Source organism: Pelmatolapia mariae, linkage group LG3_W (genome assembly GCF_036321145.2).
Source record: "Pelmatolapia mariae isolate MD_Pm_ZW linkage group LG3_W, Pm_UMD_F_2, whole genome shotgun sequence".
Lineage (NCBI taxonomy): Eukaryota > Metazoa > Chordata > Actinopteri > Cichliformes > Cichlidae > Pelmatolapia > Pelmatolapia mariae.
The window spans coordinates 85598790-85620407 of NC_086229.1; the positions used below are offsets into that span (position 1 = coordinate 85598790).

The 21618-nt window shown below is 40.3% G+C and overlaps 3 protein-coding genes across 3 annotated transcripts in view; all 3 read right to left on the reverse strand.

Annotated features, from left to right (window-relative positions):
* Positions 1-363: 363 nt before the first annotated feature.
* gpha2 (glycoprotein hormone subunit alpha 2) lies at positions 364-2861 on the reverse strand. Its single transcript, XM_063465308.1, has 3 exons — positions 2741-2861; positions 562-746; positions 364-468 (listed from the first exon to the last, which is right to left on the reverse strand). The coding sequence occupies exons 1-3, from the start codon at positions 2859-2861 to the stop codon at positions 364-366; spliced, it is 411 nt and encodes a 136-aa protein (XP_063321378.1).
* A 7210-nt stretch (positions 2862-10071) lies between these two features.
* LOC134619480 (glycoprotein hormone beta-5-like) lies at positions 10072-13077 on the reverse strand. The gene is made up of 3 exons (XM_063465316.1): positions 12998-13077; positions 11947-12148; positions 10072-10590 (listed from the first exon to the last, which is right to left on the reverse strand). The coding sequence occupies exons 2-3, from the start codon at positions 12145-12147 to the stop codon at positions 10402-10404; spliced, it is 390 nt and encodes a 129-aa protein (XP_063321386.1). The 5' UTR covers position 12148; positions 12998-13077; the 3' UTR covers positions 10072-10401.
* A 3364-nt stretch (positions 13078-16441) lies between these two features.
* The window catches only part of ppp2r5b (protein phosphatase 2, regulatory subunit B', beta), a 52337-nt gene continuing 47160 nt past the window's right edge, over positions 16442-21618 (reverse strand). Inside the window, exon 13 of the mRNA XM_063470160.1 lies at positions 16442-21196. Coding sequence (XP_063326230.1) covers positions 20968-21196 — 229 coding nt within the window. The 3' untranslated portion in view covers positions 16442-20967. The remainder of the gene's footprint in view (positions 21197-21618) is intronic.

Below are 21618 nucleotides of genomic sequence, written 5' to 3' on the forward strand. Positions count from 1 at the left end.
TGTCTGTCTTAAACAAAAGATTCGAATTGTGTGCTATATATGTATACTATATATGTATTTACAGCCAAAACTCTGTGCTTCTGATGACCATATTAAGGATGAGTTTAATTAATATGAGCGTCCACCACTAAAGCAAAGTATATATATTTCACAAAATTAAAGGAAAGCATAATAGGTCCACTTTAGTGAAGGAGACCCTGCTAATGAAAGTACCATATTACAATGTCAGTTAAAGTTAATTTTGTTCAAACAAGCCACAATGGACAGAAAAAGAAAAGTTGTAGCTCAGTATTTTACTGCCTACACTGTAACCTGGTTTGTCATTGTGGTTAACATTAGTATGCAGTATAATATGATTGTGTTTCAATAGCGTGATTTGCGGCACATGTCACAGCGGCACGCCTTTGCTGTCAGGATCTCTATTTCGTCATGGTGACGACCCTGCGGGCAGTCCAGGCGAACTTTGACCTAAGTGAAGAGAAGCCAAAGAAAATGAACAACAGTAAAAATGAAGCAGTAGTTGCTCCTATAATTGTTTCCTCAACATCTCCCACCTCTTACCTTGGCGTCCTTGCTAATGGTGCAGCATCGTGAAGTGGAAGTGATGTTGTGGGTGAAGTTGGAGGCCACCAGTACCGAGTATCTGGATGGAAAGGCGCTGGACTCGCAGTAGCCCACGCAGGCGTAGACCAGATGGGTGCCTTTACATGTGCCGCGACGATCGCTGCGGATGGTCACGTTGAAGGCTGGAGGAGGGGGAAAAGTACAGGTGAGTGTTTGGTTTGCAGATCCATGCAGGAATTTAAGACTAACCAATAGCTCACTCCCAAAGAATCATGGTCTTTGATATGCATTCCCACTAAGTCCAAGAGTGCTTAGTCATGTCTCTCTGTCATACAATCAAATGCATAAGAGTTCTCTGATCCTTTAATGGAAAGTTAAAATGTGTACATTTTCTCACCACTAGATGTCAGTAGATTGCAGATTCCAATCAACTGAGTTCTGTTGTCTTACCTCTCCCAATTCAAGTGCATAGTCCTTGCTATGGTGGCTGCTGTAGGACAAACGACCCAAAAAACATTCAATTTAGACTGGGCTGATCCGTTTGGACCGAATCCATCCGGGAGTTTTTCCCTATCTGTGGAAGGCTGCCATTTCCACATTTTACCTCAGCTGCCAATGCCGGCTGAGAAGTGTCCAACTTTATTTACACTGGGAGACGCTATAAAATTTGTGAACAAAAATTTGTGAAAAGAGTCCCATGCAAATCATCAAGTCAAGGAAGCTTGCTTCTGAAGAATATTACTGTGGTGATTTGTGAGGATATGCTAAACTGATGGTAGGGTTGCTTTGTTTCTTTGCCACCCTTAACTACTGTACTGTCTATTAGCTATTGTTAGCCTCTATCAGCTACTATTTGCTGACAATAATCAAACTTTCTTTGAAGTGACACTGGTGCACTTTGGCGCTTAGTGAATTAGCACTCATATGTTGTGAGAATGTAATGGACACTCAAGCTTAGCATTAGCTGGCGTAATGCTTTGGTGTTCTGCAAATGTGGTGGGTCTCTGGCTACATGGTGGAGCATGGTGGTTTCCACCAACTTCAGACCAGTTCCTATGTATTTTTAATGCATGAATTATAGGTTTATGAGAAGGCAGCATTCCTGGCTGCTCCCAAGTAACCTTAGGTAAATACTGAACCCTAAGTTGCTCCCCAGTGCGTCCATCGGAGTGGGAATGTTAGACAGAAAGCACTTAGGTAGAAAAGGTATAGAAAAAAAGTTCATCTATGAATGAATAAATGAGACATATTGTATAAAGCATTTTGAGTGCAGTGAATAGAAGAGCACTATATAAGAACTAGTCCATTTACCTTTTATTACATAACCACCCCCCCCCCTCCCCCCCCAAAAAAATAAAAAATGCTGAGTGTACTTTTTAAGTCCACAATGAAAATGTCAAAATGGTATTTTGACCTGGGACAGACTGGCGTCCTGTAGTGTGTACCCCAGCTCATGCTATGGCAGCTGGGATAAACTCCAGAACAGAACTGGATAAGTGGAAGAAAATGGATGTATGATACTTTGACAAGTACATACAAATTGATTATGGGACTATTACTTCTCAATCATGTTTATAAATGCAAAAGCCTATAAGTCAGTTTAAATCAGACCTAAGTCTCTGAGGTTATTCATCCATGAAAAAGTAAAATATGTTAAAATAAAAAAGATCCAAACCACAATTATGAAAAGTATGGTTTGGCACTGTCAGGATAATGCTGCTAGAATACCAAGGACATAATTTAAGTCTGTGAGGATTCAATGCTAAAAGCTAACTTTGAACAAAAAGTATATCTAAGCGGACACTGCAGCAACACTGAACTGATTCCATTCTGGTTGGTGAACCTATATTTGAAGCAAAACACCAAAAATTTGGTTCCTGTTTGGTTTACAGTTCGGAAAGGGGCCACAACTTAACCACTTCTAAAACTGTGTAACTGTGTCCACTGGCCTCAGTGTCTGCTGAGAAACAGCCCACACTGGAAGAGGTTTGGGAATTGATCATCGCGTAAAACTGTGCAGGCAAAGGTGGGGTAATTTCCGTAGTATGAGCATACTGAATCCGCGAATCATCTGTGAATTTCTTCTGGTTACCTCTTCCACAAACTTTAGACCTTTCTCTTTTTTTTAACTAAAAAGCTGGCACCTGGAAACTGAACTATACAGTTTAAAACTTACGGTAAAGGTGACAGCCTGGGGTGAGGACATCGGAGCTCCAACCAATAGAAGAGGAGAGCAGCAGGAGTGAGATCACTGGTAGGGCCAGCAGGCAGAGATGTGAGGTCATGCACAGCGACATCTGAATGGTTCAAACAGAGGGATACGTTACATGTTGCTACAAGAACCCAGAAAAGAGAAAAAGCGTTTTGTCCCCAGCTTTTAAGGAAATCATGCAAAATGCACAGGGCCAGTGGTTTCCGATCCTTGGCGCAATAAATCAGAGTGGCCTCAGGACGGCTCAGAATGATTATTGCTGCACAAAAGAGTTTTTCAGCTTTGTCTTATTTTATTGCCTGGTTTCCTGTAAAATCTTGGAGAGTTTAAGCTCTTTAAGCCGAGCAGGCATTGTTTGGTTTTGAAGAACATGCCAAAAAAAAGTTGGAGCCAGTCATTACGTCACTTAAATCAGATTTGCATTTGGTCTTCTGGGCCATGAAGAAGCCATGATGTCTTTTTTTAATCTTCTCAGGATGAACTTTCCCCTCAAATGAATGGCCTCCTGAGAGCCTCCTGCTCTTTCTGCCAAGGTGGTTTCCCATCCTGCATGTCTGCCTGTGTGTCACTCGGTTGAGTAACGGCTGATGTGAATAAAAACAATAGTGTCTCTATCTTTACAGTCTGCTTCATTTAACAGGTACCCGCTGACACACGCACGCACTCCGTTTAAGTTCACAGAACGTACACAGCTACAAATATATATGTCGAGCACACACACAGACGAACACAAGTCGCGATCGATGAGCCTGAACATCGTAGGTTTGACGTACCCACCATCTTCACCCACACGTGTGCAAACAATAAAGTCACGTTTTCCCGGGAATTTCACCCTGCTGACCCCTGCCATCTAAATTTGCAGCTCTTTCCAGCTCTACTTCCGAGGAATCACAACTGTGGCATTGGCAGAAAGGCCTGGGGGATGCCATTAACACTGCCTGTACAACCAAATCAACAGTCCAGCCGCTTACATATGACCGCATGATAGTAGAAATTTCTCCACTTTGGGAAAAGTTTTAGGCTTCTCTGAAAATAAAAAAAAGTAAAAGATAAATATTTAGCTTTAATTTAACTTGTTTCCTTAACCCTAAAGCTCTTCCTGTGAATATGATACACTAAAATAAATACATATTAGTGTGTTATATATGTTTGTTTGTTTGTTTTTATGTTACGGACTCCAACCTAGCTGAAAATTAGCTACACCAGTGAGATGTAAAATGAGTTTTTGGAGTAGGCTGTTTTATAAATGTGTTCAGATTGTAAAGATCTAATTCATATAAGAACTAAAAACCATTGTGTAAATAATATTCACTATGCTTAGTTTTACAAAGATAATTTTGAAAATAAAGGGATACAATTGTAGTCATGACTTTCAAAATAAAACCCCTGCAAAACTCTTTTCTACAAACTGCATCATTTGGATGTATTTTTGAGAAATGCAAATGAATAAAAAATTGCATTTTTTTCATATTTATGGATACTTGATATGACGCAAGATGTGCTTTTACTGTGATATGTTTGTTATTATATAATACATGAAAAATCCTCCCACAGCAGGATGTTAGGAAGCGAGAAAAAAGATGAAAGCTCTTCCTTAAAATTGAGAAATGTCAATATAATCTAGTTTGTAGGAAATTAAGAAAGAAAAGAGCACCATTTAAATGTCTAAGTGCATTAAAGTTTATATCTGGTGTGAAAAATAAAATAAACAAAAAGGAGAAGGCTCTTACCTGGAGATGCAGAGCTGAGAGTTCTCAAGTGCAGGGGTGTGTCGTCTGACAGGTGTCTGTGAGAGAGTGCTTGTTCTGAGCCTCATGCAGGGATATAAGTAACACAGGTAAGAACGAAGGCACTTATAGCTCTGGACACGCCCACAATTAGAGAGCTGAGTGTCTGAATCTTTTTTCTTTTCCTCTGCTCCCGTTTTCTCCTCCTCTGTGGCTGCTCTTTCTACCTGCACGACAAAACACTTGTGGTACTGAATTCTCTCTATATTCTAAAATTGAGGTGAACCTTTTTTCCTGAATGACTTCTTCTTGGAGCGTGTTACCATCCCTTCACCTCTCCCTCCCCTTTTGTCTCAGGCTCCCCAGTTTTTAACCTTTTTAAGGGGGCCGCTGCTGTGACACAGAGGAAAACTAGATAGGTTTTCCATCAAGCGAACCCACTCACAGCTTTGCCCCACATGCATGCATGGAGACACACACACACAAAAAAAAATCACACAGGAAATAATAATGTTGTAGGCCTCGGTTGCCAGTTGATACACAGCACGAGTGAACTGAGAGGCGGACCTCACACAAGCCCATACAGAGTCGGGCTGGCTTTTCCATTTGTGGCTGCAGGGGGAAGGACGGGGTCAGGTCCGAAGATTTTGTGGGTTTGGGTCAACTGTGTGTGTATGTGTTAGTAAGAGAGAGAGACACATGGTAGGTATATTGTATATTGTGGGGAACAGCTGGCTCTGCTTCTCTTCTTCCTCATCATGAGCAGAGAGAGTCAGCTTAGCAACCACCCTCATCCAAACTCCAGCGGGTAAAGACATTCTTTTAATAGACTCCCAGATTATTAGTTGGATTTTTAACAGCAGCTTCAGCGACATGTCGCTAATGTCCCAAACTGCCAGATCAGACCGCTGATGGCTGTGTAAATCTTTAAAAAGGTTCCCGAGGGATACTTTAATGTCTTTGATTTTTCAATGAGTTTTATTTAGTGTTGTAAGAAAGAATCTGGGACCCGAGTAGACCACTGATGTTAGGCTATACAACTGTGGACCTTTTAAAGCCATCTATGCCCCTGATAGAACTGGATATTGTGCCAGTAGAGATGATTTTAGGAAGTCAATAAAGTCAATAAAACTTAGCTTTGGTTTGGGTTCTTTGAACAGATGTTTCTGAGTGAAACTGTCACTTGAGATCAAAAGATGTCAGAAGGTGAAACTCTGCAAGCAATTTCTGAAGGTAACAACACTGTGAGTAAGACAGGAGGGCTGCTCTGTACTCTTATCAAAACTTTGCTTTTTATATTTGCCTTCAAAAATTCTGCTCTGTGATTTACTTATTGATAAATGTGGAGAGAAAAGGCAAAAATACCAAGTCTCATGAGTGATTCGAACTCAATCAGCAACTTTTAAAAATTGGTTTAAAACAAATTACTAAATTACTAAAGTCACATTTTTATATTTAGTCCACACGCTGGACTTCTTTGAGACATCAGAAATTAATCAAACATAAGATTTAACCAGTAAATCAGATTTTTCTGTTCAGTAAGGCCATAATTTTAAAGACTGTAATAATTTTTGGCATCTTAATAAACTACTTTTTGTAAAAGCTCAAATTTTAAAATTCACTGATAATAACAATTTTTATATTTTAGCATTAAAAATATGATTCTGATTTAAAAAAAAATTTTATTAAAAAATTGTTAAGTACTGTATAAAAATAAATGTTTACTGTAAGTTATTTAGTGGAATTATTTTATTTTACTTTACAATAGCAAAGGATAATTTGCTACACCACAATCAAGAAAATGGCTTTAGAAAACAATCGGCTGATTTGCACTGTAAGGAATCAATAAATAAAAATATAAATGTACATAGATCAGAAACATTTTTAAAATTTCAAGCCTGTTGCTTGTAGGCAAAAGTTAGAAAGCTGGGCTTTTCTTCCTTGCTGCTTCTGCTCCCTCACTGTAAACAACACTGTAAACAACATTGCGAAATATCAATACATCAACAGAAAATTAGAAATATAAAATAGTAATGATGCTGTCTGGGATGGAGAGATATTCCGTAACTATAACTGTAACAATATTAATGACAATATTATCATGTGCATTATTGACAAGACATATATGAATGTCGCTTTTATCATGACTTTGAGTTTGTAGCTAAAACATGGCAACGTTTCTCACTACAAGGACACTGTGAACACTTTATTTGAATGACATAAGCGGTTATATCTCCATGGTACTGCGAAGCAGTTCAACCCCTGAGAACATTGGTGCTTCCAGTGTGTGCAGCCTCACACACTCTTCTCTCTCTCTCTCTCTCTCTCTCTCTCACACACACACACACACACACACACACACACACACACACACACACACACACACACACCTTCTTAGGAAAACACAATTATCAATATGGCCCCTCTACCCCAAACATTCCCACTCCAGTTATGTCAATGGAAAATGGAGTGTGTGACATCATCACCGTGAACCCCCCACCTATACACACACGGAGTCATAAAACTATTAGCCTGTTGACCCCAAGTGTCATGGACGGTCACAGTGTGTGTGTGTGTGTGTGTGTGTGTGTGTGTGTGTGTGTGTGTGTGTGTGTGTGTGTGTGTGTGTGTGTGTGTGTGTGTGTGTGTTTCCTCTTATTCCATGCCAACCAGAAACAAAAAGAGAGAGAGACAGAGAGAGGTTATAAATCTGAAAGGGCCACAGCACCTCATCAGGAGTCAATGAACTGAGTTGAAGCATACACACACACACACACACACACACACACACACACACACACACATATTACTCCAGTGTGACTCAGCGGGGTGACTGATGTTTGTATCGCTCAGTGTCCCCGTCGCTTTCAGCTGCCATGGAAACCATGGCGTCTTGAATAACTATAATATCATTAATGTGTCCGCTTCCACTTCTGCCCTGTTATTTTAATCTCATTGTGTGCGTGTTTGTGTGTGTGTGTGTGTGTGTGTCTGAAGTGAGGGTAGGGATATTGTGTGCGACTGTTATTCTAAGCGGCGTACGTGTGTGTATCATCACGTCTGACGGGATATTGTGTGTGCTGTCAAAGTGTTGAAGTCGATGTGAGTTTGAGATAAATTACGTGTGTGTTATTTTGGGCACAGAGACAATGCACGGAGAGGATTAGACAAAGTTTCCCTGTTTCTAAGATGATGTTTTAATCCTGCCGACCCATTTACTTCCACTGATAATGCAAACAACCTTAGACGCACGCACGCACACACACACACACACACACACACACAGAGACGCACAAATTAACAAGCATACAGTCTTTTACTTTTTCTGTATCTTTATAATTCCAACAAGTGACACAAATCAGCTGTAAATAACTATTTGTGTGCATCTGAAATAGCATCATATATCAAAGACTGCACACACAAGCTCACAGAAACACACACACAGACACACACATAGAACACTTAACTAATTTAGACTGACAGGAGGAAAGTGGAGTTTCCACAAAGTGAGCTCAAGGTGTACCATTCTGAGGACACGTACACACACACAGACACGGAGGAGTGGAAATATAAAAAGGCCAGCATTGTCTACAAAAAGCAGAGCAAAAGCCTGTGGAATGTGTTCCTGTGAACTCATCTGACAGTCAGCGTGCTGAGGAGCATCAGGATGTCACTTATTGGATTAAACTGTGCCTGCATCCATTTAAACAGTGTGAGATTTATTTGAAGATGCCTGACATGTGAAGCTGCTCACACTTATTTCCATTTCACTTACAGCACACTGTTTAACCACTTGATCTCTCACTGTTGATACAGTGCTAAATCCTTTGTAATCTGTAGGTAAACCAAGAGGCAAACTGTGGGCATGTGTCAGAAACTGCAGTGCCCTTAACGGCCACTTGAGGCTGGCTGTAAAAGTGAAACAATAACCACAGACTCCTGAGTTGAAATGTTCGACTTTACAGCGTTCAAAAGCATGTTTACAGCCTGTTTTTTAGTCTCTATAGTTTCCCTCCTCATATCAACTCAACACTTGGTTCATGCACTTGGACATTGTGAAGGCTTGGAGTGGAGTGAGGGGATTGCTTTGATTACTAAGGAGCCATGACTGTTTTGGGTTGGGTGGGTTTCACCTCCAGTAATTGGAGGTACTGAACTGGAACTAGTAACTGTGTTTGTGCTGCTGGTGCCTTTCTGCCTTGTTTTAATTGAAATATTTGACTAATAATCTGGCTTGCTATCAGGTGGAGCCAGTCCAAGTAGAAGAAGAAGAAATTCTACTATTTTATTAGTCTGCGACTTAGCATGCATTTAGCATGTGCCTGTGGTATGTGCCAGTACAGATTACGAATGCAGCTTATAACTCTTCATTCGTTTTATTGTAAGGTAAAGAGATTACATTAGTACAGACAAAATCCCAGCAATCAAACGTCGCCCTATGAGCAAGCACTTGGTGACAGCGGGAAGGAAAAACTCCCTTTTAACAGGAAGGAGCAGAACTCTCAGAGAGAGGCGACCATCTGCCGAGACTGGTTGGAGATGAAGGGAGGAAGATGGGACAAAAGAAACACTGTGGAAGAAATTACACGTGGAGTTGTGTATAACCACACAGAGAGCGAATAAAGGTGAGTGAAGAAGAAACAGTGCATCATGGTAAGCAAAGTGCTCTATTGGGCCACTTCACTGCACTAAAAAGTGCTGAAAAAGTTTATGCCACTGGTTACCACGTTTATATGATAGAAAATGCTGAATTCATTTTCCAGTATAATAATTAACACTGATGGGTAGAAAGCCTTTGACCAGCCTGCCTTTGGAATTAATGCAAATCTGCCCACATCTGGAGGGTTACTCAGTAAATACATTGTAATTGTTACCATTTCCTTTCATGTGCGCTGCTGTCATGTCTCTGATGGCAGACAAGCAGATGCCATGTCCAGGAATCTGAGAGCTTGAAAAGAAGGCAAATGGACCTCTTTAGGTTTCTGAAGATGTTTTGCGTCTCCTCCTGTAACGAGGGTGCCGGTTTTGAGGGTCCCGCAGAGGTTTCACCTGCTAACCCCAGTGATGGTAATGACCCATCCATTTCTTTAATGTGATGACTCATATGATCAATAGCGAGTTAACAGCCCTCACCTCCCTTGCATTAGCTTTCCCTTTTATTTTCACCCATGTCATCTTTAATGTGTTTGAAGCCTGTTTTATGGTACAGGTAACTGCATCCCATAGTTTTTGCTTGCTTATAGTGTGTTTTTCCTAATGCCTTTAAGTATTACATGCTGACTCACTGTTTTTTTTTTTAACTTTTAAAAAAATGGCACATTTACTATAATGTTCATATTTGTTGTATTAAAAATTGAGTTAACAGAAAGGTAATTCCACCCTGCAGAAGACGAAGAGCTCTTGCAAACAGTGCACTGCATATTACCTGTTTTTTTTTTTTCTTTCAGACATTGATGTAAAAGTAGGAAAACTGCGGGCTGGAATTTTATTTTATTTTATTTGTGAGTATTCCCAAACATATTAGTTGTATCCAATTTCTGTATAACTTGGTACACAAGGACAGGAAAACAGTTACATTACAAAATGCATTCAATGCTAATTTTTGTGCAGTCTATATAATGAGAAACCGAGTATCGTGAACATTATGAGTATGACATTACTTGTATTTTTTACAGCAGATGCAAAATAGATGCACATTATTGTTAGTTGACAAAGTCATGAAATATCCATCTTCCTGGACTTTTTTTGTTTTTCAGTATAAACATCCTGCTGTTATATCTTTCTAAGTGCTATCACCACCAACTTAAAGTTTTAATCACATGTTTTTATCTTTTTTCAGTTCAGACTCCGCCATCACACTGTTGATGGAAGCGTTTAGGGAGAGGAGAGCCTTGTCTGTCAGAAGGTCTCACACTCTGTGTCCTGTGTGGAGCACACATCGCAGTGGCACTCCAGAGCCACGGGATAGTGGTAGAGAGGGGAGATGTCAGGCTGGCAGCCGGGCAGCCGGGCGGTCATGTGGCGACTGCGGTTGTACGTGCACACACGGTGGTGACGGTGGATGTAGGGGGGGTCTGGTACAGGTTTCTGCAGGGTTCACACACACACACAGAGGTGAATCACAGGTGGCGATTGGAGGAAACAAACTTCAGTGACTCTCACATGAATTAAAAGCTTTTAAGAAGTTGGTGGTTTTTTTTGGTAGTTTAAAAACAAACTTCAAATTTTATGTAGTAATAGTTGACATAAAAAATCAGTCTGAAAAACACAGATACTGCAAGTTGTTGTTGTCTAAAGTTACTCAGAGGTACAGCATTAACATGTCAAGTTTTCAGAAGTACAGTGAAAGATTGGTATCCCCTGACTGGGATCTGAGCATTTCTTATAAAAAAAAAAAGTAACCAGAGAGCTAACGAGACAAGAACAGATCATCAGCTTTGTTATAGTTTGGTACAAGTCCTAGGACATGTAGGTGGGCAGTTCAATCCAAATATCGATAGTTCGATACCAGTTTTGGTTAAAAGCATTTCTTCCCTGCACATTATACGCACCGCACTCGCTTGTATATCCCCAATGTTTCGATTATTGTATCGTCTGAGTCGTCTATGTCGTCATCCTGGATATGTCTCTTCCAAGATGTTTTTTCTGTTTTGTTTGCAAATTAAGTTGTTGTTTTTTAAAAGATTGTTTCTAGCGCGATGTTTCTATCTGCTACGTTCAGTATATAGCCCACTGTATTATGTAAAATCTTATTTACTTATTTTGTTTATGGAAGTAAAATAATATACCTCAAATATGCACTATGAAAAATGTCTCTTTTTTTATCAATCAGTCAATCAATCAATCAAACCTTTATTTGTCACATGCAATGTTTACACCTGCAGTGAAATTGGACCCCCCCGACCATACATACATAGCAAAGACATGATGTGGGGAGACAGGTCGGAGAGCCTATATCACATATTGCATTAAAACAACAGAAAATAACCCAAAGTCCTTTAGAGACAGGCGTATTTACATTCCATGTCTTCAAAAAACCCAGTTTCAAAATACATAAAAAGCTGAAAGGTGTGTCATTACTGTGTAAAATGAAAATCACAGTGATTAGGTAGTCATTAAAAAGTGTTCAGAATTTGCAAATTGATGATGATTCATCTCATAAATTAAAACACACTGCTCTCCCCTATACAGGCTGACTCTATAAGTTAAAAGTATCAGTATCGGTATCGGCCCCATAATTACTTAGTATCGGATCAATACCAAAATTTGTAGTATCGACATATTAATAGTGCACTAATAGGAGATGACTCTTTTATTGGATGTTTCAGTATCTCAGCGTTAAAGACACAAACTCCTGTGTAGGTTACAAGTAGCTGATGTGACATTTATTTTCTCTGTGTGTGTCTGTGTGTGTGTGTGTGTGTGTGAGAGAGAGAGAGATACCTCCCACGTGTGACAGCGCCCCCAGCAGGCCTCTGTGGTGATGCGCAGCCCCTTGCAGCCAGGCTTGTGGGCCACAAAGGAGAACTCCCGCACTGCGCATCCACGGAAACCCTGGAGCGTTGTTGTCACGGTGACACACAGCACGGCTGCCCCAGCAACCAGCAGGAGGAAAAAGGAGAAGGCGATACGGTGGAGGTGCATGCTGGGTATAATGGAACAAATAATACATAAAGAGGGTTAAGTTCAGCAGCTTTGTGGAATAAATGCTATTTTTCATATTATTATTTCACTTAATCATCAGGAACACGTGATGTGGTGTGATACATGGAAAGATGCTATCATTGATATTGAAGAAAAAAATATTAAATGAAGAAATATTATCACTAATTACTTAAAGAATATACCTATACAGTGTATATCTCTTCTTGTATATTGAAAACAATTGATAATAGTCAATAAAGGTGATGAATTGCCAATATTTTACATGAGAACAGAAGTTGATCTACAGCAGTGTGGCAATGAGCATGACTCACAACTCCCTCTAGTGTCTACTCTGGCTACTGCAGCCAGTAACGCCACTAAAAAGTTGGACACAAAAACATTTCTTAGTGTTGAGTACAAACATCTTTGCAGATGGGAAACCTGACACTGGTGTTTACATGCATAAAACCTCATCTTCGTCTTCTCTTGTAGGAAACAGAATAAACATTTGTGTCGTTTCAAAGGTCTTTAATGCTACAGGAGACTCAAAAACTGAACATTTTCAAGCAACCCACCTGAAGTTTACTGAAACAGCTGGATTTAACTCAATGTAGCCAGACTGTCAACTGTTTCACTGGTTTCTTTTAAGAATACATAAAACCCCATTAAGTTAGCAGAAAATTAAATTCTTTCAGAAGCTCTGAGACCACTGTCACTGGACTCACTCTGTAATTACTCTGTAAAGACTGCGAAAGCATCTGAACAAAACCATGCACATCAGGCTCAATTTGTTATTGTCGCATACCCATCCTACCTTATTTTAAAGATGTTTCAGAAGACGATCTCTCACCTTTTCAGCTGAAGATCTTTCAGAGGGTTTGAGCTGCAGGACTCGGGTCTCTCTCTGTCCGGACAATCCAGTGAATGGAACCAATCTGTCCTTGTTATTGTTTTTAGAAGGCCAATAGGGCGGACGGACACTCTGACATCATAGCAATTACAATAAAATACCATTAGAGACCCCAAGCCAGAAATAATGGAGACTCCCTGGAAAATAATGATGCTTGTCTGTATTTTCTTAACCTCAGCCTGTATTGTATCTCTCTCTCTCTCTCTCTCTCTCTCTGTGTGTGTGTGTGCAGTTTCATGTGGGGAGTTGCAGTACTGAACTGTACACCAGAGTTACAGAATGGATAGAAATATACACAAATCTTGGTAATAGTTGTTGGTTTAAAAACAACTAAAAACTTAAAGACTACATATCTCTCTCTCTCTCTCTCTCTCTCTCTCTCTATATATATATATATATATATATATATATATATATATACATATATATATATATATGTACAGTGTATTGTTATGATTTCCAAAAGTCATACTCAAAATCAAATCAGACTGAGTGTGACAGCAGGCTTTTGTCCTTGAAGGTCCTTGTGCATGTCTGGTGTATGTCCTACCCATAAACTGTATATAAAAGATGGACATAAGTCTGAAAAACAGAGAGACTGTCTTTAACCTGCATTCTTTCTAATTCCCAGCAGAGGCGATTCCTCTGATTTATCATCTTCCTTGACTGGTGTCGAGTCTTATTCAATACAAGTCCGTTAGAGTCATAAAGGATAATAAAGTTGTGTCGTCCATTGTTATATCTGGTTTCAAGATGGCGACAGCCAAAATGCACAAGCCAAACCGCTGACATCAGCAGTGTTTGCAATCTTCATTTATATGGTCTTAATGCATTTATTCAGAATACAAATTAACTGTGTCCTCAGCTACAGAACTGTTTAAACTGTACCCATTCTAGTGCTGTGACCATCGGGGATGCTCTTTTGCACTCACACACTGGCACTGCCAAGTTGAAAATCTAAAAACCAGAGTCACAATTATAGTCAGTTTGTTAAAATACCCCTGTGCGCTAGCAGTTACAAGTAAACAAAATGGGAACTAAAAATCAGGATCTCTGAGCACAAAAGCAAGACAAGAAGTGCTGAAAGATTCCCAATGGCTAAGCGTCGTAATCCAGCTGGCAATCTTGCAAATTCTCTTAAATTCCAAAATATAGAAATAATACTTCTTCCTAAAAGAGGCGGTGCCTGAGAAAGATTATTGCTACAAAGATAATCATACTGGATTCATGCCCTTCACACAGAAACGCTTGGATAAAAAAATATTGTCATATTATAGAATGTTTATGTTTTACTAATGTTTTACTGTCTGATAACTTTAGTGGAAATATGTCTGTGAAGGTTCTCAGTCATCCAGGTCATCATAGTCTAATGAGCTTGGAAAGAAAAGCGTCTGGGCTTCTTGAAGTTTTCTTGAAGACGTTTCACCTCTAATCCGAGAAGCTTCTTCAGTTCGATAAGCAACTGGTGGAGAGTCCCAGATTTTAAGCCCTATGGGAGTGTCCACAAGAGGGTCATGGACCCCCTATTGATCCTCTCCCTAATCACACGCTGAATTTGTGAACTTTCGGCCACTTTAGGAGGTAGAAGCATAAACTATATGAAAAAAAAATCAGATAAAATGATGATAAAATAGATATAAATATAAGTGTTTATTGGCAAAAAAGCTGCCTACACAACTAGCATACAGAAAGCATTAGCTCCATAATCTCTGGAGTCCTCCAACTCTCCACTTTCCTAATAGCTTAAGTTTGTGAGGAAGGGGCTCAACTAAAAATATTTAATTCCTCAGCAACAAATTACTGTATTTTGTTCACCAGCACTTTGGTAACTTTTGATATGTTTCAGTTATGCATACTTCCATACCTACATTTCAAGTGTATTCTCTTAGCCAAATATGACTACATAAACTATAGGTATCAGCACGATATCCTGTACAGATAAGTTTTCTACGCACCTTTCTCACCAACAGCAAAGCCCATCTTGGCTACAGAAAGGAAGGGGAAAGACCTTAAACCAATTTTTAGCCAGTATTATTAGGATACATCATCAGCACACAAGGTGACGCTTAGGCTAGCAAGCTACCAGCTAGCTTTTTTTTCCTTTCCTTTTTTTTAATCACGGTTAGAAGTTATATGTCTTGTGACATAGTTGATGGTATAGATTATATTTATGCATGGTAAATTGCCAGCTTTTCATTAAGAGTATTTAGTATTATATATGTGATTAGAGATTCAAGAACTCATGCAAAATGTAGCATCTAATGCTAAAAATGTTGCAATGGAGAGCAGGTTTACAGCACAGCCTCAGAAGCTAATTCCATCTTCTGAGGTGCGGGTACTCTTGATTTGACTCCCAGTTTATATTACAGTACTGATAAGTCATACATGCCAACCCTCCCGATTTTTCCAGGAGAATCCCGAATTTCAGTGCCCCTCCCGAAAATCTCCCAGAGCCACCATTCTCCCGAATTTCTCCTGATTTTCCACCTGAACAACAAAATTGAAAAACCATATCCCAGAACTCGGCCCAGCCAATTCCAGTTTCCAACAATGGCGGCAGCTACTTAGTTTTAATTTTACTCTTATTACTCTTTCTGAGTTGCAAAATAAACTTTTAACATATTTACACAGCTACATTCTCGCCTGAAAACTTCAAATATCTGAGCCGGCGAGAACAGCATACTCCCGGCACATCATTTTCAACCCCCCGCGGTCTTTTGCTAGTCAGGTTAAACATGATATATAAGTCACTCAGATAACTTAAAAATGTTATTATCTGGCTTTTTTTCAGTGTTTTTTATTTGTTCGTGAGTGCATCAGTTTGGCTGAGATTAAAGTTATTAGATTAGATTAGATTAAATAAAACTTTATTAATCCCTCGGGAGGGTTCCTCCGGGGTTTTCACACAGCTGAATAAACGTCAAACAGAAACTGATTAAACAGAAACATGAGATGGTCGAGAATTTATGCCAGCGTCCCGTTATATTTTAGATAGCAAGGAGAAGACGGCTGAGTTTATTCAACTCCACCGAGATAGTTCATGACGTAATCCGAAAGGCTAGACCGTCCAATTTCACAGTCGCTTACTTCCAGCCTACCCGACTTTTGGAGGACCCGGCCCACTTAGACTGCAAAGGCCGGGTCCTCAGGTGGATGCAGCCTCTGAATTTGGACACCCGGTGAAATCCAATTTATTTTATTCCGGGTTTTTTGTGTATATATGTATATGTACATTATATCCCCTCCCCAACAGCCCTTTTGAATGTCGCCCTAATTCTGAGGTCTCAAGGTTGGCAAGTATGTGATAAGTATCGCAATCATGTCTGGAAATGGAAGAATCATTGATAGGAATTAGGCGACACAAAAAAGACACAGACTCCAGAGTGTTTTCTCAAAGTGAAGTTTTAGTTTTTAGCACATTATATTTTTTTCTCCATTCTACACTTCCCTGTAATGATACATACAGTAGTAAGCCACTCTACATTCAAACCCCCCCACCACTGTGTTGGTCCCCAAAATATACATCTTCTTCGTCTGCATCATCTTTATCATTTTCTCTTGTTTTGTTTTTTTTCTTCAACACAACAAACAGACCATTGGGCAGACAGTGCAAATCTAGAAATTCAGTGAAATTGCTACGTAATGCAGTAGTAGGTTTCGGTAACGTTATATTCTCATTCTGTTGCTCTGACTTATTGCCATTCTATCGTGTCTATGTCTTTTCTTTCCTCTATCTTCCCCCTCCTCTGTTTTCTTTTTTTGTCTTTACTGTCTGTCTTTCATCAGATCCACCCACATCGCCCCTCTGACTTAAAGCATTTGTTAAAATCTGGCCTCCTGAAAACGGCCACAGAGAGGAAATGCGAGCGTCCATGAAAGCAGTGCTTGATGGCGGTCTGTGAGGCGACACCGGAGCTCTCTACAAACACTCTCTCCTCTCTCACTTCCTGTTCTGGAGCAGTTCCTGATTGGATGGCAGAATGCTAGAATCGAGGAATATTATTATTAATCATTATCATGGAGAATTCTTGAACATTGGGAGCTGGGGTCATCCCAACAACAACAATCTAGAGGGTTTGTGAGTAAGCAACCCAAGAAAAAAAAAAAAATCATGAAGCAAACCAAGTTTAGTGACAGCGAGGTCAAGTTTTGTCTCTGTTCGATTGTGTTTCTGAGTGTCACCTGCCTGAATCAAGACAATGTTTGAAATCCCAAAAATGGAAGGGTCTCTCGTTGTCAGCCAGGTGGCGACATGGAGTAAATTATAGGATTTAAGAAAGAAAATGTTCCACTTGTTTTTGGAGTTTTAGGCGATTGAGGTTGACGACAAAATCGGACTTTGGATTTTTGCACTCTTTTTGCAAAATACAATCAAAGAAAAAAGTCGAATTAATGAAACCAGCACCAATAACTTATCTGTAGTTGCCCGCTTCTAGCGTTACCCATAGACTTCAGTGATGTTCAGTTGTCCTGTTGTTATAACGATAACTTAGGCGCCTTTATGTGACAGTAGCTTTCAAACAGTCGCACAGTGAGTACTGGAGCTTTGTGCTAAATTGTAACAAAATTTGGTTTTTGGCGTCAAAGGTGACAGAAGTTGTAAGATCTTTATAAAAAAGAAAGGAAATAAAAACGCAAAGCCGCTTCACCAAAGTTTGAAAGCAACAAACCCTTTTGGTACGAAGCTGGAAACGATTTCGAAACATTGCTGATTCAGACAAGTTTTTAAGTGAGCGTCTAGGAAAAAAACGGTTCTGCGGGATTTTTTGAAAGTTTGGTTCGAAGCAGCCGACACTTAGCTCTGCGTGTCAAGCGTTAAAAAAAAAAAGAACAATCAGTTTTGTTTCACGATACATTCGGATTCAAACCCTGTCCCACAGGAAGGAGAGAAGGCGAGAGAGAGAAAAAGAAGCAAAGAGACGACTGCTTTCTCCCGTTCTCTGTCGCTCTGTCTACGCATATCTCCTGCTCGCCGAATCACTCACTGGATACACACTCAAGCACCCACGCACGCAAACACATGCGCGCTCACACACACGCACACACACACAACCTGACCGTCAAATAAGGTTACATTTCCTGATCAAATAGAAAATAAATAGCATCAGACTCAGTTTTCCACAAAAAACAAGATTATACAAAAACCAATAAAATTAACAACGTAATTTACAAAGCAAAAATTTCTCATCAAATAAATCTACACAGAAGGTACCTTTAAGACAATGTGAATATCAAGGACGCAACAGGAATAAAAACAAGAGTGGGAGGTAAACGTTTCAGTGTGACACCCACTTCCTGTCGTCACCCCCTGAAAAACACAGATTATCCTGAAAGAATGAAAATATTGCTAAAATAATTTTTTTCAGTTTTTTTCCTCCCTCTCTTGTATCCCATCACTCTATCATAATGATCAGACAAGAATAAACAGATTTTTGTTGGTTCACATCAAAAAAAAAAAAAAAAAAAAGCTTCCTCATCATGGTCACCATCTAGCAGCTTTAGGTCTGCTTGAACCTGCAGACGTTCCAGGTTCAGAAATCCAACTGGATTGCGGTGTTTTTCTTTTGATTTGACACACATGCGGTGGGTTTCATTCATTCTCCTGTGTTGGGTGGGCTTTATGAGTCTGCTTGGATTTGTTTAAATGTAATACTCTGTGATGAGGTTCTAAATTAGAAAATAAACACACGTACACACCAAAAAAAATATCATCATTTGGTGCCAAATTAAAATTAAAGGTAAGCTGTGGAACTTTCAACCAATAAGAGATGATAGATAAAGCATGTTTATTTACCCAACCTAGCTGTCTGCTAATCTGACCCAGTCAACTACACCCACGTGGAAAGCGTTTGTGGGGTTGGTGTGCTCTCTTAGAGCTCGGTTAAGAAGCTTGATCGTCCAGGAGGCGCTCAGACTAAAGCTGCCACTTCACCACACAGAAAATAAGTCGGTTCAGGTGGTTTGTGACCAGGATGCCTCCCGGGCACCTCCTAAAGGCCCATGTATGCTCAACATTCTCAGCCTCGTGAATGACAAAAGTGGCGTCGTATTGCATGCATCAAGTTGCGCTTGGTTACTTTTTGTGGCGATCGCGACAGTTTTCACAACCATTTTATTGACACAGATTTACAGATTAAACAGAGGGAGGTGTTGCAACAGTATTGAAAAGATGAGACCTTCTGGAATAAATAAACATTCAGTAATTTCTTTATTTACGATTTTGACCGAACCAGCGCTAATGTGGAGGTTTTGTCTGAATGGCGACGCCTACCATTTAGGAAAATACTGCGGCGAGTACCGAGTCGTGGCAAAGCCATTATTCGCAGACACGATGACCAACACGTCAAGGATTAATTAGCCATCGGTCACGGATGGATGCATGGATTGAGGCTATGCTACTCCCATTCAGTGTATGCACCTTGCTAACAAAGGTTGCTATCATTAGCCAATAACCTCTGGATCCAGAAAGTCAAACTTCAAAACAGGACTTCACAAACCAGTATCATCACAGAAGCTAAACCTAGCATATGTAGCTTGTTTTAGCTAGCAAATGCGGATGTTAAAAATGTAAATTCACCAGGCCTCCCGAACAGACAAAGTACATTCATGATGAGTAAGACATAAAATCATCTGTGTTTAGAACAAAACTCCACACAGCACCTTTAAAAAAAATGATTCACGAGCTTTAAACGTGGAATGTTTGGGGATTTCTTTGTTTGCTTTTTAAATCTACCACACCACAAGTAATGAATGAAAGCAAATCCACCCATGCCAATCCAGTTCATTCCTCCTCCTTTTAAGGTCTGCTAAAGGGGAATTCTGCTGAACTTCAGCACTCACATTACAGCCTCATACATTTAACACGTGATGTGAATTCAGAATTCGAGTGGACCTTCCCCTTTATGATATCTGCTACACTAGTGTTTCTCCCATAATACACTACAGAAATATCCAGAGACATATGTATATATATAAAAACATTATCATCATCAGTAGTACTTAGAGTAGAGTAATAGTAGTAGAGTAACAAGTAAGAAGAAGGAACATTATTGTACTTATATCATCATCTTCATCAGCGGTTATTAGGGACTTCAGGCTCATCCTTTGGTGGAACCCGGCAGACTGGGAGAGGAGTTAACGCCAGAATCAGCCGTGTGTGTCTGTGTATGTGTGTGTGTGTGTGTGTGTGAGAGAGACAGTGTGATTTAAAGTAATATTCAGGTGCATGAATTAGCTGTTGGCGTGTGAATTGTTTAACCTGGATAAACTCTCTGTAGCTCTGTCCTCTGATATTTACAATAAAAATGTACCTGTGCCCGCGTCTATGTGGCGGTTCGTGGGTTCGGCAATAGTTTTGGGACTTTTGTGTGAAATTGCTTCTTTTGTTTATTGATGTATTGTGCTATCCACGCATGAAATCAGCATCTCTGACCAAAAGATAAATACGAGGCCACGGCGCAGACTCGTCCTCCCTTAGGCGACTTAGAAATGTGTTAAACGTGGTAAGTGTTGCACCAAAAGAGATGTTTTATCTCTCGTTTTGAGGCAGATTTGAAGCAGACCAGCTACCGATTTCAGGGCACTGATCTGCCGTTTCCACGAATTTAAATGACAGTCTGCACTCGGACAGTATTTATCTTCTGGTCTGCAACATAATGTGTGTACAGCAAAAAGTGAACCAGTTTCACACAACTCTGTTAGAAAGAAGGTACAGTGTTTACCTTGGATCACCGAGTTTGCGCCTTTTTACAAAAAGCGACCACCTCCGTGACACAAGACGACAGAGAAAAAAAAACAGTGGACTTGTTTTGTACCTTTTTCTGTCTCCCAACACTTTTACCGTCATCTTCCTGCTTTCTCCCTGTCCCCTAACCCTCCCCTCCCCCCCATTTGATCTAATGGAGTGACACCTAGGTGGCGCTTTCCCCGGCTCCAGAAGAGGCCCCGCTGGGCTTGGGCTCGGGCTGGTCGGAGTGAGCTGTCTGCGGGGAGGAAGGGTTAAGCGTGTCCCCTCTCTCGCCTCGCTCCTGGAGGTTGCGCTGGTTCCTGGCGGCCTCCGTGAGCATCTGCATCCGGCGCTCCTGGTACTCCTCCAGGCCTCGCCAGAGCTCGGCACGCTCCCGTTCTCGCTTCAGCTCCCTGGAGAGGCAGCGGAGAAGGGAAAGTAGTTAAGTTTAAAGGGCAGAAATCAGACAGTGAAAACTTTTTTATTTTGTCCTGCAGGTTTACCGGCAGTCTCACACGGCAAACTGAAAAGTCATAGATAGTAGTTCTTTAAAGTTGGTGAACAGTGAATTTCCTAAATTTCTGCAAAAATACCACCTACAACATAAAGTGTTCATATTAGTCCTGATTGTAGATAAAGAGTACTTGATTAAACAAATTAGATTAAACCATCGAGACACCAGTAACAAGTCTGATTCAGTGCAGAGAGGTCTGTTAACACCTCTCTTCCACAGCATGTCTTTATCCTGTCTTCCTTCTCTCTCCCAACTGGTCGCAGCAGATGTCCCCGCCCCTCCCTGAGCCTGGTTCTGGGAGGTTTCTTCCTGTTAAAAGGG

Excerpts from the sequence above, each read along its gene's own strand:
- gpha2 (XM_063465308.1), bottom strand. The coding sequence starts at position 2,861 with ATGTCGCTGTGCATGACCTCACATCTCTGCCTGCTGGCCCTACCAGTG. Across the intron at positions 747-2,740 it reads CCCAGGCTGTCACCTTTACC|CCTTCAACGTGACCATCCGC; the intron begins GTAAGTTTTAAA and ends CCCCTCCTCCAG. Across the intron at positions 469-561 it reads CCATTAGCAAGGACGCCAAG|GTCAAAGTTCGCCTGGACTG; the intron begins GTAAGAGGTGGG and ends CTCTTCACTTAG.
- LOC134619480 (XM_063465316.1), bottom strand. The coding sequence starts at position 12,147 with ATGCACCTCCACCGTATCGCCTTCTCCTTTTTCCTCCTGCTGGTTGCT. Across the intron at positions 10,591-11,946 it reads GGCGCTGTCACACGTGGGAG|AAACCTGTACCAGACCCCCC; the intron begins GTATCTCTCTCT and ends TGAACCCTGCAG.